At 36.0% G+C, this 13,273-nt stretch overlaps 1 protein-coding gene across 4 annotated transcripts in view; it reads left to right on the forward strand.

The window, feature by feature from the left end:
* Positions 1–8,454, forward strand: part of LOC117204011 (inactive rhomboid protein 1) — a 301,261-nt gene extending 292,807 nt beyond the window's left edge. For all 4 annotated transcript variants that reach the window (XM_033440981.1, XM_033440982.1, XM_033440984.1 and 1 more), the window contains one exon: positions 136–8,454. In XM_033440981.1, the coding sequence (XP_033296872.1) occupies positions 136–567 (432 nt within the window). In that variant the 3' untranslated portion in view covers positions 568–8,454. The remainder of the gene's footprint in view (positions 1–135) is intronic.
* The last annotated feature ends 4,819 nt before the right edge of the window (positions 8,455–13,273 follow it).

Raw genomic sequence — 13,273 nt, forward strand, 5'->3', positions numbered from 1 at the left:
CTATAACCAACGCGAGTATTTCAAAAAATTAACGATCGCCTAGGGAACTAAATTAAAATAGAAATTAGCATTGAAGTAAATCAAGTATTTCGCTTCAAACGCGATTTAAAACCATTCAACTCTCATTGTTTACAGGTGGGGCCAGCAGGGGCGCACTTCGCCCTTCTCGCCACGTTGATCGTCGAGGTGCTGCACTGTTGGCCGATGCTAAAGCATCCTCGCCGAGTCCTGTCGAAGCTGATCTTCGTTCTTCTAGGCCTGCTAATCCTCGGCATGCTTCCATGGGTGGACAACTACGCTCATCTGTTCGGTTTCATCTTCGGTTTCCTGGCGGCATACGCGCTGATGCCTTTCATCTCGTTCGGCCACTACGACCGTCGCCGCAAGATTTGGCTAATTTGGATCTGCCTGATCCTCATCGTCGTCCTGTTTACCCTTCTTCTAGCCCTGTTCTATAACGTGCCAGTGTACGAGTGCGAGGTGTGCAAGCTGTTCAACTGCATCCCGTTCACACGTGACTTTTGCGCCTCGCAGAACATCAACTTTAAACGGGAGGAACCCGTATGACACACGGGGCCGTGTTTCGAAATCGAGTTCGAACCATCATTCCACGTAATCCGGAATCAAACGACGATGCCCTTCGCTCGTTTGATCATGCTGGCTCTAGTGTGGAGTTCAAACCGGTGCAGAAACGATCATCACGATTGAAGAAGTACGCGAGACCACGAGATCAGCACGAGACTTGGATGACTTGATGTGTGTTACTGTATCAAGGAATCCAGAGATACTCATCCCAGACGAACGACACTGCCTTAAAGTAAAATAACTCCACCTGGGATCCTCGAGGTCTCTTTTAGCCAATGGACCCTGTACGCTCCTTGGTGGGATGTAAATATTAGAGAAGAGAGAGAAAAAAAAAATAAAACAACGCGCCTTTAACGTAACGCGACCATCGTTCTCGACGATGGTGCTTCGAGGGTGGATGCATTGATCCCAAGCGAAGATGAAAGTGAAACGTTCGTGATAGAACGAGATAGAATATTTGTGGACGATTTGCAAGAGTGTTTTACGACGAAACGACGACGAGATCGTTGGAGAGCGGGAAAGTCTTCTCACCCTCTCTTCGAACGTTTAACAAAGAAAGAAAGGAAATGAACACGTGTACATAAAACGAAGACTCTTGTTACATATACATATAAATACAAGTGTAAGAACGACCTTAATAAATTTAATTTTAGAGAAAGAAAAAGAGGGGTAGAGATGAAGGGGGCAAGGGAACGTTGAAAGTGTAGCAGCCCGTACCTCTGACGTTGGAACTATATCTGTGATGGGCGAACACGATTGTCTTTGAGAATATTTTTCATAATACGTCAAGCGGTGCAACATCTTGGAAGGAGATCTTACGCTGGTTACGAACGTGAATCGAATGAACTTAACTCTCTGAAAGGTCAGGCTGGTGAAGGTGGTACAATTAATAACGAAAACGGATTGGAGCGACGTTCGAGAAGAAAGTGTTAACGATAAGTATATATCCGGTGAAGATTTTAATCTTCAAAAAAAGAAAAGGGGGAGAAAAGAGTAAAAACGAATCAATTTTTTATAAATGGCGTGCGAGAGCGGGAGAAAGTGAGCAAGGGAGCGCTTATCAGTGAACACTTAATCAATTTCCACCTTGTACATAATTATAGATGCGAGAAGAGTCGGCTGGAGATAGAAACGAGGTAGGGGTTGAGGAATGAAGGAGAGAAGGATGGACGAGATATGCAGAAGAGCGATTAAATTGCGCTAAGGTAAAACAAGCAGAGAGAAAGAAAGAGAGATAGCGGGAGAAAAAGAGAGAATGAAGATGAAACAAAGCAGCACTGTGACATTCGCGAATGTGTATTTTATTATAACGGGTATGTAAATGTAAGAAACGAAGAAAGATTGTCTGAGAGAAGTGGAAGAATGAATCTGTTCTTGTCTGCGTCTTGTCGCGTGTAAACGATGATTGAGTATGTACACACGAGGAAAAAATAGCAATAGCGAACGTGATGTGCCACAACGTGGAGATCGTCGCAAAAATAAATGTGAAAGTGATTCGAGGTAGAGAAGATAAAAAGAGGAGTAAGAGGAAAAGAAACGCGTTTCTTCTATAATGTCGTGTCGCGCGTTCAACCATTCGTGATCTCTCATTCATTCTAACGTAGCATGCTCGACGAGGAAGTCGATTAGGTTTCGTCGACGCAGCTACGTCGATCGGTTTTCACGGGAATCATAGAAACATGCCGTAGAAGGAAAGTGTGCTTTCTGCTTCGTATTTGCACATGTGTTCAGAGGAAGTTGAATTTGACAATTTCAAATGTCGAGGTTTTGAAACACAGCTATATCTCCTATTATTTCTTCGTCTTCAGAACTTAATCTGAAATTATCGTTTGTACATTATAAAATTGATAGAAATTACTTCATTTGATGATAAATGTGATATTGCTTTTTTCATAATACATATCAAAAAGTCTCATTGATTCATTTTTTATATACACTCAGTGAATATCAGTCAATTAGTTTTGGATTAAGAATAATCGTCACGAAACATTGAAGCACTTATTTCTATTTATTAAAGAAAGTAGAGTACAATATCGTTTAAATATTTTAACGAAACAGAGGAGTGAATCAGAAGCATCGTTTCCTTCTCTCAACAACAATTCCTTCGTACAATTTTTAAGAACGTAACAAGTTATACCATGTTGATTATGGATTCTTAGCGTTCCTTTTTTCGAATTTCGCAAAGGCATGGTTTTCTATCCTCGTATGTGTTGAGCATGCCACGAGAAAACCAGTGATCCGTACACGATAGCTGTAATCGTCGGAATGAGTAAATATATTCGTAATCGCTCGTGAATAAGTGTAATGTTAATTGGAGTAACGCGAACATTATCCCAAGATATAAAACGCACTTTTTTAAAGGAAAAAGAATGAGAAAAACGAAAAAAAAAGAAGAAAAAAGAAACGAACGCGACTCTACGATGATATATTAAACAGCATGTAACGATTTAATTATTCTTCATATAACCGACAAACGATTTTTATACATTTCCCTGCGTATAATGTATCGCTAGCGCTTGAAGAGTCTCAAAATTTATAGCGAAAATAAACATTTTCTTTAATTTTTTATCGGCAATGCTTAGGGAGAGATGAAGGGGAATCAACGTTAGTTTAAAGACACTTTACCTTCTGGCTTGGATATACTCGGATAAAAGGTATAAACGTAAAGGAACCCTTAAGCAAGAAGAATGTTTGAAAGTACAATAAAAGCCGCAGTATCGGTGATTCATTTTTACTTTAATTTACTTAATTTCTTTGAATATAATGAAGTCAGAGTGCAACCTCCTCTGTGAATTATGGCAAATGCGACAATTACGATAATCGAAAACCATGCTCGATGAAGAGGAAAGGGAAGTTTATTCGTCGTGATATCTCGACCAAATCTCGACGTATTATCAATTGAAAATTTCGCGTATACCTTCATGCTTCCTTGTCGACTGTTTTTTACCGTTTGCCCGACCAGGCTACGCACAAGTTTCCGCCACACAAAGCCACATTAACGACCGGTCGACACGAATTCACCTGTTTCTATGTGAAGGAATCAACATTATAAAACGATTAAGCGAGAATTAATGAAAGGTCAGCCCGCTTGTTCTCGCGGCGGTGGTAAGAACACTGGTTTTTCTCTTTCGTAAAAATTATCGTTATCTTGAAACGAGCTCCTGAAGCTCGATTACGTTCGGCAAGAAATATCCGAAAGTCGATCAACCGAACTTGTCCCTAACGCGTGTAATACGTTCAGTTTTATTAGAGATTCTTTTCGGAATATCTGAGTTTGAGTGGCCGTAGCGAGTGGCCACACGTGAGGTAATTAGTTGGAGGAATTTTTTCAGCTTGTAGAAATTCTTTTTTAATTCACTTTCAAAGAGAATACCTTTCTGCAGAAAATTCTTTGTTCTCAGAGGAGTACCTTTTTTAAGAGAAATTCTCTTTTCAAGCGATCGTCTTTTTAGGATGAATTCCGTTTTAAAGGAATACCCTTGGTATAGGGAATCCTTTTTAAAGAAATTTTTACGAAGAATCTGTGAAATACGAAAAATATCGAGGTACATGAAATTGAAAGAATGCAACAAAATTTGAATGGAATCCGCTTAAATCCTAATATACAAGTATAAATTATTTCTTGCCAAATTTTTACGAGAGGGAGATTTTTAACTGCCTGCAAATATAATAAAAAATAATACAAATTTCTACGAGTAACGATGGGGATAGAGACAATTTATTCGACCACGCACACGATATTTGTAATTTGCATCGATCACGTGTGAATCGCATCCAACGAGACAGTTGTCCGCATACGCATCAATGACACGTACACGTATGTTACCATGTGCAAGAAGCTCTAATCATTTTCTACTCCGCCGTTAATTTCCCATAGACAAACGCAAAATGAAACTTTGCTAACCGAACCGTGCACTGAATTGATTTTTCTCCTCGTACCGAGGGAAGGTTGAAAAATCGTGTCCAGGCTTTCGTGTAGATTCATTTCATCCGCGTAACGAACATACGCCGGTAAATGTAAAATAAAATCATTAGAACGGGACGAATCATTAAAACGAATTAGATTGAAATATCTCATTTCCAATGGACGCAGGCAATTAAACGATTCAAATTACGCAACAGCGAGTCCTGGCTCGGAATTTTAACCTCCCCGATTCGTACACTAAACACGCATTAACAAATTACACTGAGTCGAAACGATACATTGACGTTGTGTTGTGTGAGAGGAAAGAAAAATGATACGTCGTTCTATGGTGGAAAATATTACTGTATTCCTTGGTTTTCGTGCGGTGACATTTATATCGCATGGCATGTCTTCTCTCTTTGGAAGAAGCACAATATCAATTTTTTTAATCAATAGGAAATCACAGCGAAGATTTCAATGCACGTTTCCAATATTCTATTCCTCCAAGGAAGATGATACGATTTTCTAAAGACGAGGACTCAAATTTTTAACTCATCAGTTTCTAGATTCTAAGCTCAAGTAAAAAGCTGTAATAATTATAAACGTCGTATAAATCATACGTAATTACGGAAATAATCAAAGCAAAGAACGATGCATTTCAACCTTATTTAAACTTCCACTAAAGGAAGAGAGACCGCTTGAAGCTCAGCACGTTCGTCGTTATATTTTAACAAATTAAATTCGGATGGAATACAGCGATAATTTCATCAGTGTATCGTTTTATTTTCCCATGTGCAACGCGAAACAAGTTAAAGCCGATCTGCATCGCGCGAGGCCATTGTCACGAACGAAACAGCCATTAATCGGATCGCAACGAATCGTAATTGTTACTCGACGAGAGCAAGAGAATTTGATTGACGATTTCGTGAGAGAATTATAAACAGCAAGGATGCAAAAAGCGTGATAATTCGGATGTTTGATGACGCATTCGAGAAACTTTGTGATAAACGATCGAGCAAAAGGCGAGAAAAAGACGAAAGGGATGGAAAGGTGGGGACGATGATGAATGAAATGATGGAGGGGGTCCAGGACCTTTGAACACTCAGAAATACATACACGGAAAATACATACACATAGACACTACCGATACATACACACGCACTGAACTTTTTCGGATTATATAAATATATAAATATATAAATATGAGTATATGAATATAACACGTATACATAAAGAAGAAAAAAAAAGTACGAATTAAGGACCGAGGTGGACCGAGGTGGCGATTGTCGACGAGTAACATATTGTTATTATTGTAAATGTGTCATATACAGGTAATAGCATGTCATACAAAAGAGAGAATGTGTGAGTGGGTGAATGAGAGTGAGGGAGGGAAAGAAGTACATGAAGCAGTGAAATTGAGACGGGGGGAAAGAAAATCGAGTGAAAGAAATCTGAGAAATACCTTCGATATTTCCATATCGATCACGGCGAGGTGGAATATCGTCTTTCGCCTGTGGGGACGATCGGAGTCGACTGTGTTACGTTTCCCTATCTTACGGAGAGAAATAAAACGTTACGAGAGCGATGGATGAAGCAAAGAACGGTGGCATAAAAATAATGAAGTAATCTTTTCGATCATCGTGCAATTTATTAAATGACTTTTAATTACTTATGAAAAATGAAGCTGTATATAACAGTAAGGAAAAATACGATACCTGCATTTCGCTAGAATTGCGATGATTTAAAAAATAATAGTTCCACTGTCTCTGACAATTCTTCTATCCTCAAGCGATGAAACGGTACTTTCTCAGACTACGAGATGTTCAGCTTCTTTTCAAAATTTCACTAAATACAAGTTCTTTGCCAGAGCGATTCGATTAATAAAAATAAAGACTCTCGTAGCCCGAACCTATCTGTCTCCGTAGGCGTGGCATCGTCTCAAAAAGTGCTTGACAACGTTTAATTCGACGAAGAACCATCCGACGTAGAGATTGTATTCGTTTGAGCTACTTCGACTAATATGTCCCTCGATGAAAAACAAAAAAAAAATATAAATAATAATAACATTAATAAAAAGAAAGATGGACAAAAAGATACGCGAGTTTCCCGATCTACTTGTCGACGTGTGAAAACGATTTATATACACGGAGGTCCTCTCGACGATTCGCTCTCGATCCGCCATGAAGAGAATTAATTTATGCATACAAACCAAATAAAGTAAAATAAATGAAAAAAAAAAACGGGGAGAAAGAGGGGGAGAGAAAGAGAGTAAGAGAGTAACGTGGTAAGGCACGCACCAAAGAGAAATAAAAGAGAAAAAAAAAGAGTAATAATGTCTTGTAAATAAAACGTATGCGTCGCAAATGGACCAAGGACCTAAATAGTGCAGCTCGTGTAAAATTGATATCCCGATCTCGCTAATCACGTAGACGAGCTCGGCTGGTAGGATCGTTAAGTAAAGCTACAATTTATCCTAACGTTGTTTAAAAAGCGATGTGGAAAGCATCGCGACATTACGGTCTGGAATTTCCTGTGCATCGATCCTGTCGCGGATATTTCGTGTTTCTTACTCCTTGGAAAGAACAGATAATTTCGTGCAAACTTGATCTTCGTTCGGTTAACAAGGCAAAAGATTTGAGTTTCGATAAATTGCAAACTTCATTGTGTGTATGTGCGTGGTGTGTACTGTGTGCGCGCGTGTGTCGTTTAGAATTTTGATATATAATTATAAGCAGTATCATTGTAAATTGTACATTGTAAATTCCATCGTCTTTTAAAGTTCTAATTCGATTATTATAGATTTGTTATCTTGTGGATTTATATTGCTGTCTAGGAATTTTCAGCTTTTTTAACTTTCTTATTCTCGGCATAAAAGGTCTGTGTATCGTTAAAAATATCGCAAGGAGAGTTAGGAGGATGCAAAGGTTTGCTAAAAGGTTTTTACGATACTTCAGATATTCAAATGAAATTCTCACAATAGCTAGCTCGTTGCCTCAATATTAGAAATATATATTTCCAAACGATAGATGCATTTCGATACGAAAGCTTCGATGTGTTGTTGTATCTTTCGTCAAAGTGGCAATAGTAGAAATATGTAATGGAATAATTGAAGTCCTCCCTGATTTGTCGATCGATGAAATTACAAAATTATAAAACTCTATGAATATTTCAGAACGAATCCGAAGAAAAACGATATCCTACAATGAAAATTAGATTTAATTAATTTCTCAAACGGAAGATAATGTTTTAAATGTTCAACCATTCTCGTGACGAATACGAAGATATTTTACAGCAAAGAGGGAGGACACTTTTCACGAAGAAAAAGAATATTAGATATTTTATCCAAATGGAAAATCGTTTGTTCGCGATTGGATCGTTGCACGCTGGATCCTGGATCGTGACTGAAAACTCGATACCGGAGACAGAGCGAATCCGTGCGAGAGCAAATTTATTCTAATGACAGTCCTCGTTCCCCTTTTATATATATACATAAATATAAATATATATATACATAATATACTTTAAGAAGATTCCACCACAGCCGCGCGGTATTATTTTTCTGTATCCCTGTATCTATAACGAGTGATATAAGCGTTAAAGACAAAAGAAACAAAAGAAAAAAAAAGAAGATAATGAAACCACGATGGACTAAGGATTACGAGTAATAACGACTGTACTAATTAAACGATTAATTACTTATGAATTACTTCGCCAGGTATTTTTTCGGTTTCATCTAGTAATCGGTAAGGTTTTCGATTACGATTATTATTACTGATCATAAACGATGCATTGTAATTGTCGCTGTTATATACAATACATACATACGTGCGTATATAGACGTATACAATATGTGCACGCGTGCGCACACGCGCGCGTCATTTACACGCCTGTGCACATATGTATATGTGTATAAGTCCTTGAACAACACATTAATTTAATAACAATAAAGAAAAACGTGAAACTCATCTCCTGGATGCGTTTTATGTCTACCTCTTACGTTCTTAACGTTTGAAATACCCATTTGCTATTATGAAGACACGCGTTTGTTTTTTTTTTTTTTTTTAATACTTTTTAATTTACCGTCTTGATGTTCGAAAAGACGCAATAATTGTATATACTTCAATTTATTTTTTATTACCGAGGAGTAAGTGAAAGCGGGACTGTGAAGTACTCATTGGAGGTAAGGAAATATGAGGTTAAGAAAGAAAGAGAGCCATGGAGTGAATTGGCGGGACAAGTGGGTTCGTACATCAGAACTTCGCATAGTAAGAGTTTACACAGAGTCTCCTTAGTATTTACGATTTCTCGTTCATATAATAGTAGTTCGCGTTCCAATAAATGAATTCAATCACCAGAAGTCTATTTAATCGAGTATTAACTAAAATTTCATTTAAATAAACGGTACACTTTCAAACGGGCTAATTACGGACGACGCGGTGTTATAAATTGTAGAGGGCGTAATAAAATCGTTGAATAGTCGGTATTGCAGAACATGTAACGCGATGTCCCGTAAGATCCCGTAAGATAATAAGGTTTCTGTCGCTTCCACAATAATTGAGTTGAATGTAATTTCTATATTCACCGTAACAAATAACAGGTGGCATATGAAACACTGTTTTTTCCGAAATCGGTATCTTAAAACGTAAGACACAAACTGTAGCAAGATTGACGATCGGTACAGTAGATAGGCATAAGCTGAGTACATTTTATCAATGATTTATTACCATTTATTGTTCTAAAAGTACTTAAACATACGGATACATGAAAGTATCACTACTGCTAATTTCGTTCCTTAATTTTATTTCTATTTTATGTGCATTAATACAATGGAAATTTCGGAAATAAAATTTAAGACGATATAAGCATGGTAAACGTTATTTAAGTCTATAATCTTTTATGATAATTTACATTTTCAAGTTCAGATCTAAATTTTCATAGTCAACACAGATATTTTCTAGCTGCATTTATAATTAAAGTACTTACTACGTACGTATACATGGAATATTACCAAGATTTTCGCGTAAAATACAAATGTACGTAATCGCAATATCGTTTCATTTAATCCATCATCGTATTTCTCTCCCCTTGGTTATAATAAATCTTCGTTTATGCTGTTCCTCAATATCGTTTCATCTACATCACAACGAGGTGCAATTGCACCTAGTATATTGAAAATATTAATGGAGCAATGCAGAGTATTATATTACAGGAAGATAAGAAAAGAAAAATTAAGATATAGTGTCTTTTTATGCTTTGGAAAACGAGAGACACGATCTTCATTCTACTAAAATGCTTCCGCATAATATATCATTTGACGTCAGCCATGTATCTGGATATTTTTATTGAAACCTTTTAGTCTTCATTAAAATATATGAACATGATGTTGAAGTCGAAAGATTTTATGCTCTGTCCTTCAAGTTGATTCAGAGATTATTATCAAATACATTTATTTCCTGTTCGTGCTTTTACTAAATTAGAAAACAAGCGTGAGCACAAACGAGAGATACTTTTTCATGCGTAGGATAATTCAACCACCTTGTTCTTCTTTTGCAAATGGAGCATGCTTGTTGACACGGTTTTAATTACGAGAATCATGTATTAAAGATGAGCGAACGAAAATGCTCAACCAATTTCTCGCCAAGAAAACAACTGCAACGCAGAAGCTAACAAAACGTTCTTCAAGATAAAATATTTCGTACAAAACAAATATTAAATATTATTTTGAATAGTTAAAAAAATATAATATAATTACAAATCACGTCTTACAAATAAAGACAGAAGCGTATGAACAGACGAGAAATATTAAAGAAGATGTAGCTAAGGATGATAATACTTTTGAACCAATTAACTGTGTAATGATTGTGAATAAAATTAAAATATACATAAACGGCACTAGCATTGGCTAATTTATGGAGCGTTGTTCGTCCGTCAAGCTATAGTCATAATTTCACTGACCTACCCCGAAAATGTATGGTTACTTGTTCTTTCTTTTTTTACTCCGAAAGCTCGTAGAGCCGGCATGAGAATTTACTTCGTTTTATTCCAGACTCATTTTGTTGTCGGTCAATTTACGAACAAGCCAAATGACAAGCGTGATAATTTGCCTGTTCTTTTCTTTCTTTTTCTTTTAATCGTAAAATCATCTACAATGCAGACTAGTTTAAATATCGAACAAAGGAGCGTTAATGAATATATGAAAGGCAAAACTGACCTATCTCTACGAAAGGTAACATTCATCTGCACGTGTAACATTTTATTTTTCGACAATGTACTGTAATTTGTTAATTTATTGAGTGAAAATATTCATTTGGCCACGTCTTAGATCGATTTGACATTGAAAATTTTGGTCACAGTTTATTTAAATATGTTCGAATTATTGTTGGATTTATAGCCTTATCGTTAAAAGGTTTCATAATACAGATAAAAAGTAATAGAAAAAAACAGAATGGAAAGTTTGATAATTTTTTAAATCCTTTGCATAAATTAAACATACGAATCTGTTCGTAAGTAGTGATTTAAAAAATAAATATCACTAGCAATATTATTATCTGCAATCTTCATAAAATATAAAACGACATTATTTATTAGTTTTCTTTTAATAGAACTCTTAAGCGTGTCTTTCAAGTCCACCACAAAATTATGTAACTTTTCCTTAAAATCTTCAAAAAACTCTTCGACTCTTTGCCCAACGAAAATTCCATTAACTTTGGAGCACTTTTACAACCTTTTTCGTCGTTCGACTCGTTCAAATCTTCATCTTGCCACAAAGTATATACATGCATGTACATAGGAAGTAGATTAAAAGGACAAAACACCAATGCAGTCAAGGGAAAGCAATATTCTAAAAAATTTGTTCATGCTCTTACAAAAACGAAAAGAACCTACAAAATATTTCCTTTTAATAATGAATTTACGAACCCTACCACTTTTCTGATCCTCTTCTCTTCTCCTCATAAATTGCACATATAAGAGAAAGGGGACACAAAAATCAAATTAGACAAATTCAAGAAACAGTAATACTTTAAAAATATTTTCACAATTTTCCAACAAAAAAAAAAAAAAAATATACTTTTTCGAGAATTTTTGACAAGCTCTCAAAAAGATCTATATTTCCCAATAACAAATATATCAACTCTAAACCGATTTTATAATCCTCTTCATCCCTTCACGAATTTCATGTTCCAAAAATAAAAAAATGAAAAATAAAAATAAAGCCTAGATAAAGGGCAATCAATATCTGTAAGAGTTTTATTGCAAAACTATAACCAAGAAAAATGTAACTTTTCTTGAAAATTTTTCTAAAAAGCTTTAAGCCTTTAAGCTTGCAGAAATTATATCAATTGTAGAAAGCCTTTCTATAATCCTTCACAAATTACGTTATTAGTACTTCCTACAATTAACTATTATGCATTTTTATTTTTATATTGCCCTGTTGAATTTTGGCGAGTGCTCTTTTTTCGGCTGAGTTATCATTTCCCCTGCTTTTACTGATTTCCCCTTTTAGTCGCTTTGTACGACACGCAGGGAATACGTTCTGCTCCAAACTCACAGGGAGCCAGTTACTACTATTATTATTACTACCATCGTTTTTTAATATCGTAACTTTTATACTATATCTATATATAATTACATGTCAATTTCACAAACATCAATCTACACGTCTGCAGAATTTACAGAATTGTGTCAATTCTACAAACGCGTTTCATTCAAACTAAAAGTGCCGATGAACTGTACTCGTGTCGAAATGAGTAAAAATTGCAAGTACAACTGTTACATATCCACATGCCGGTCGAGTTCGATATCAGCTTATCGAGTTCTTCTCTTTGAGTTTTCATCGTCATGCACTCGAAAGAGAGCATGACAGTTTGTTCAGCTAGTTACAAGTGTACACTATACACGCTCGTACAAAGTCGTATTTTATTATCGTTGGTTACGATACGCGGATTTGTAAGGATCGAGCGTTCCACTTGACATTTCTATTTTTTCCCTGGTACGAGTTGCGGAGGCGGCGATTGTTTGCTGGGCACGCTTAATGTGGAACATCGTTGCGAAAGTTATACCACTAGAAAAAAATTTTTTCCCGATTTACAATCTGATAGTATGACAAATGAGGTCGATATCCGTTTGTGAAAGTTGAATGGATTTTGTTGAAAAAAGAAACCTTTCATCACGTGTATTGCATGTATTTTGTATGAAATTTTTTTACTTTGTTCTTTTATAGAACACAATGTATCTCGCTTGTAACGAAGACAAATGAAACCAGTTCATTGAGTAGAACATTTGGAAGAATCTGTACGCGACAAGGTTTATCTTCTACAATTTCGCGAAATTCCAACGTGAGCGACGTGTGTAATTATAGAAGTCAAGTACAAGTTCCAAAGTTTGGGATCAAGCTAATTCGGTAAATTGCGATGTATAATTTATCTCAGGGTATAAACTGCACTTAGGAAGAAGTTTAACCCTTTAAGTTACATAGACGCATGTATATACGGACCTCCATCGCTTTGACAAAATTCCATCATAGACTATGTACCAATTTGTTACCAAAAAATATACTTCATCTACTGTATGCAATTTCACACAGTATTTAAAACAATTTATTCAACGCGAAACATTTTTTGGATTATGAAATTTAAAGTATTCGATATTTCGAGATGGATTTGCAATTTTTATGAAAATTATACAACTGGTTACGATGATACAATTAACTTTTGTAAAATATATGGATAAAATCTTTTTTTCATTTGCCATACATTTCTCACGTGTTTTTCATTTTTACTTATT

This window comes from Bombus bifarius, unplaced genomic scaffold (genome assembly GCF_011952205.1).
Source record: "Bombus bifarius isolate JDL3187 unplaced genomic scaffold, Bbif_JDL3187 scf7180000007975, whole genome shotgun sequence".
Classification (NCBI taxonomy): domain Eukaryota; kingdom Metazoa; phylum Arthropoda; class Insecta; order Hymenoptera; family Apidae; genus Bombus; species Bombus bifarius.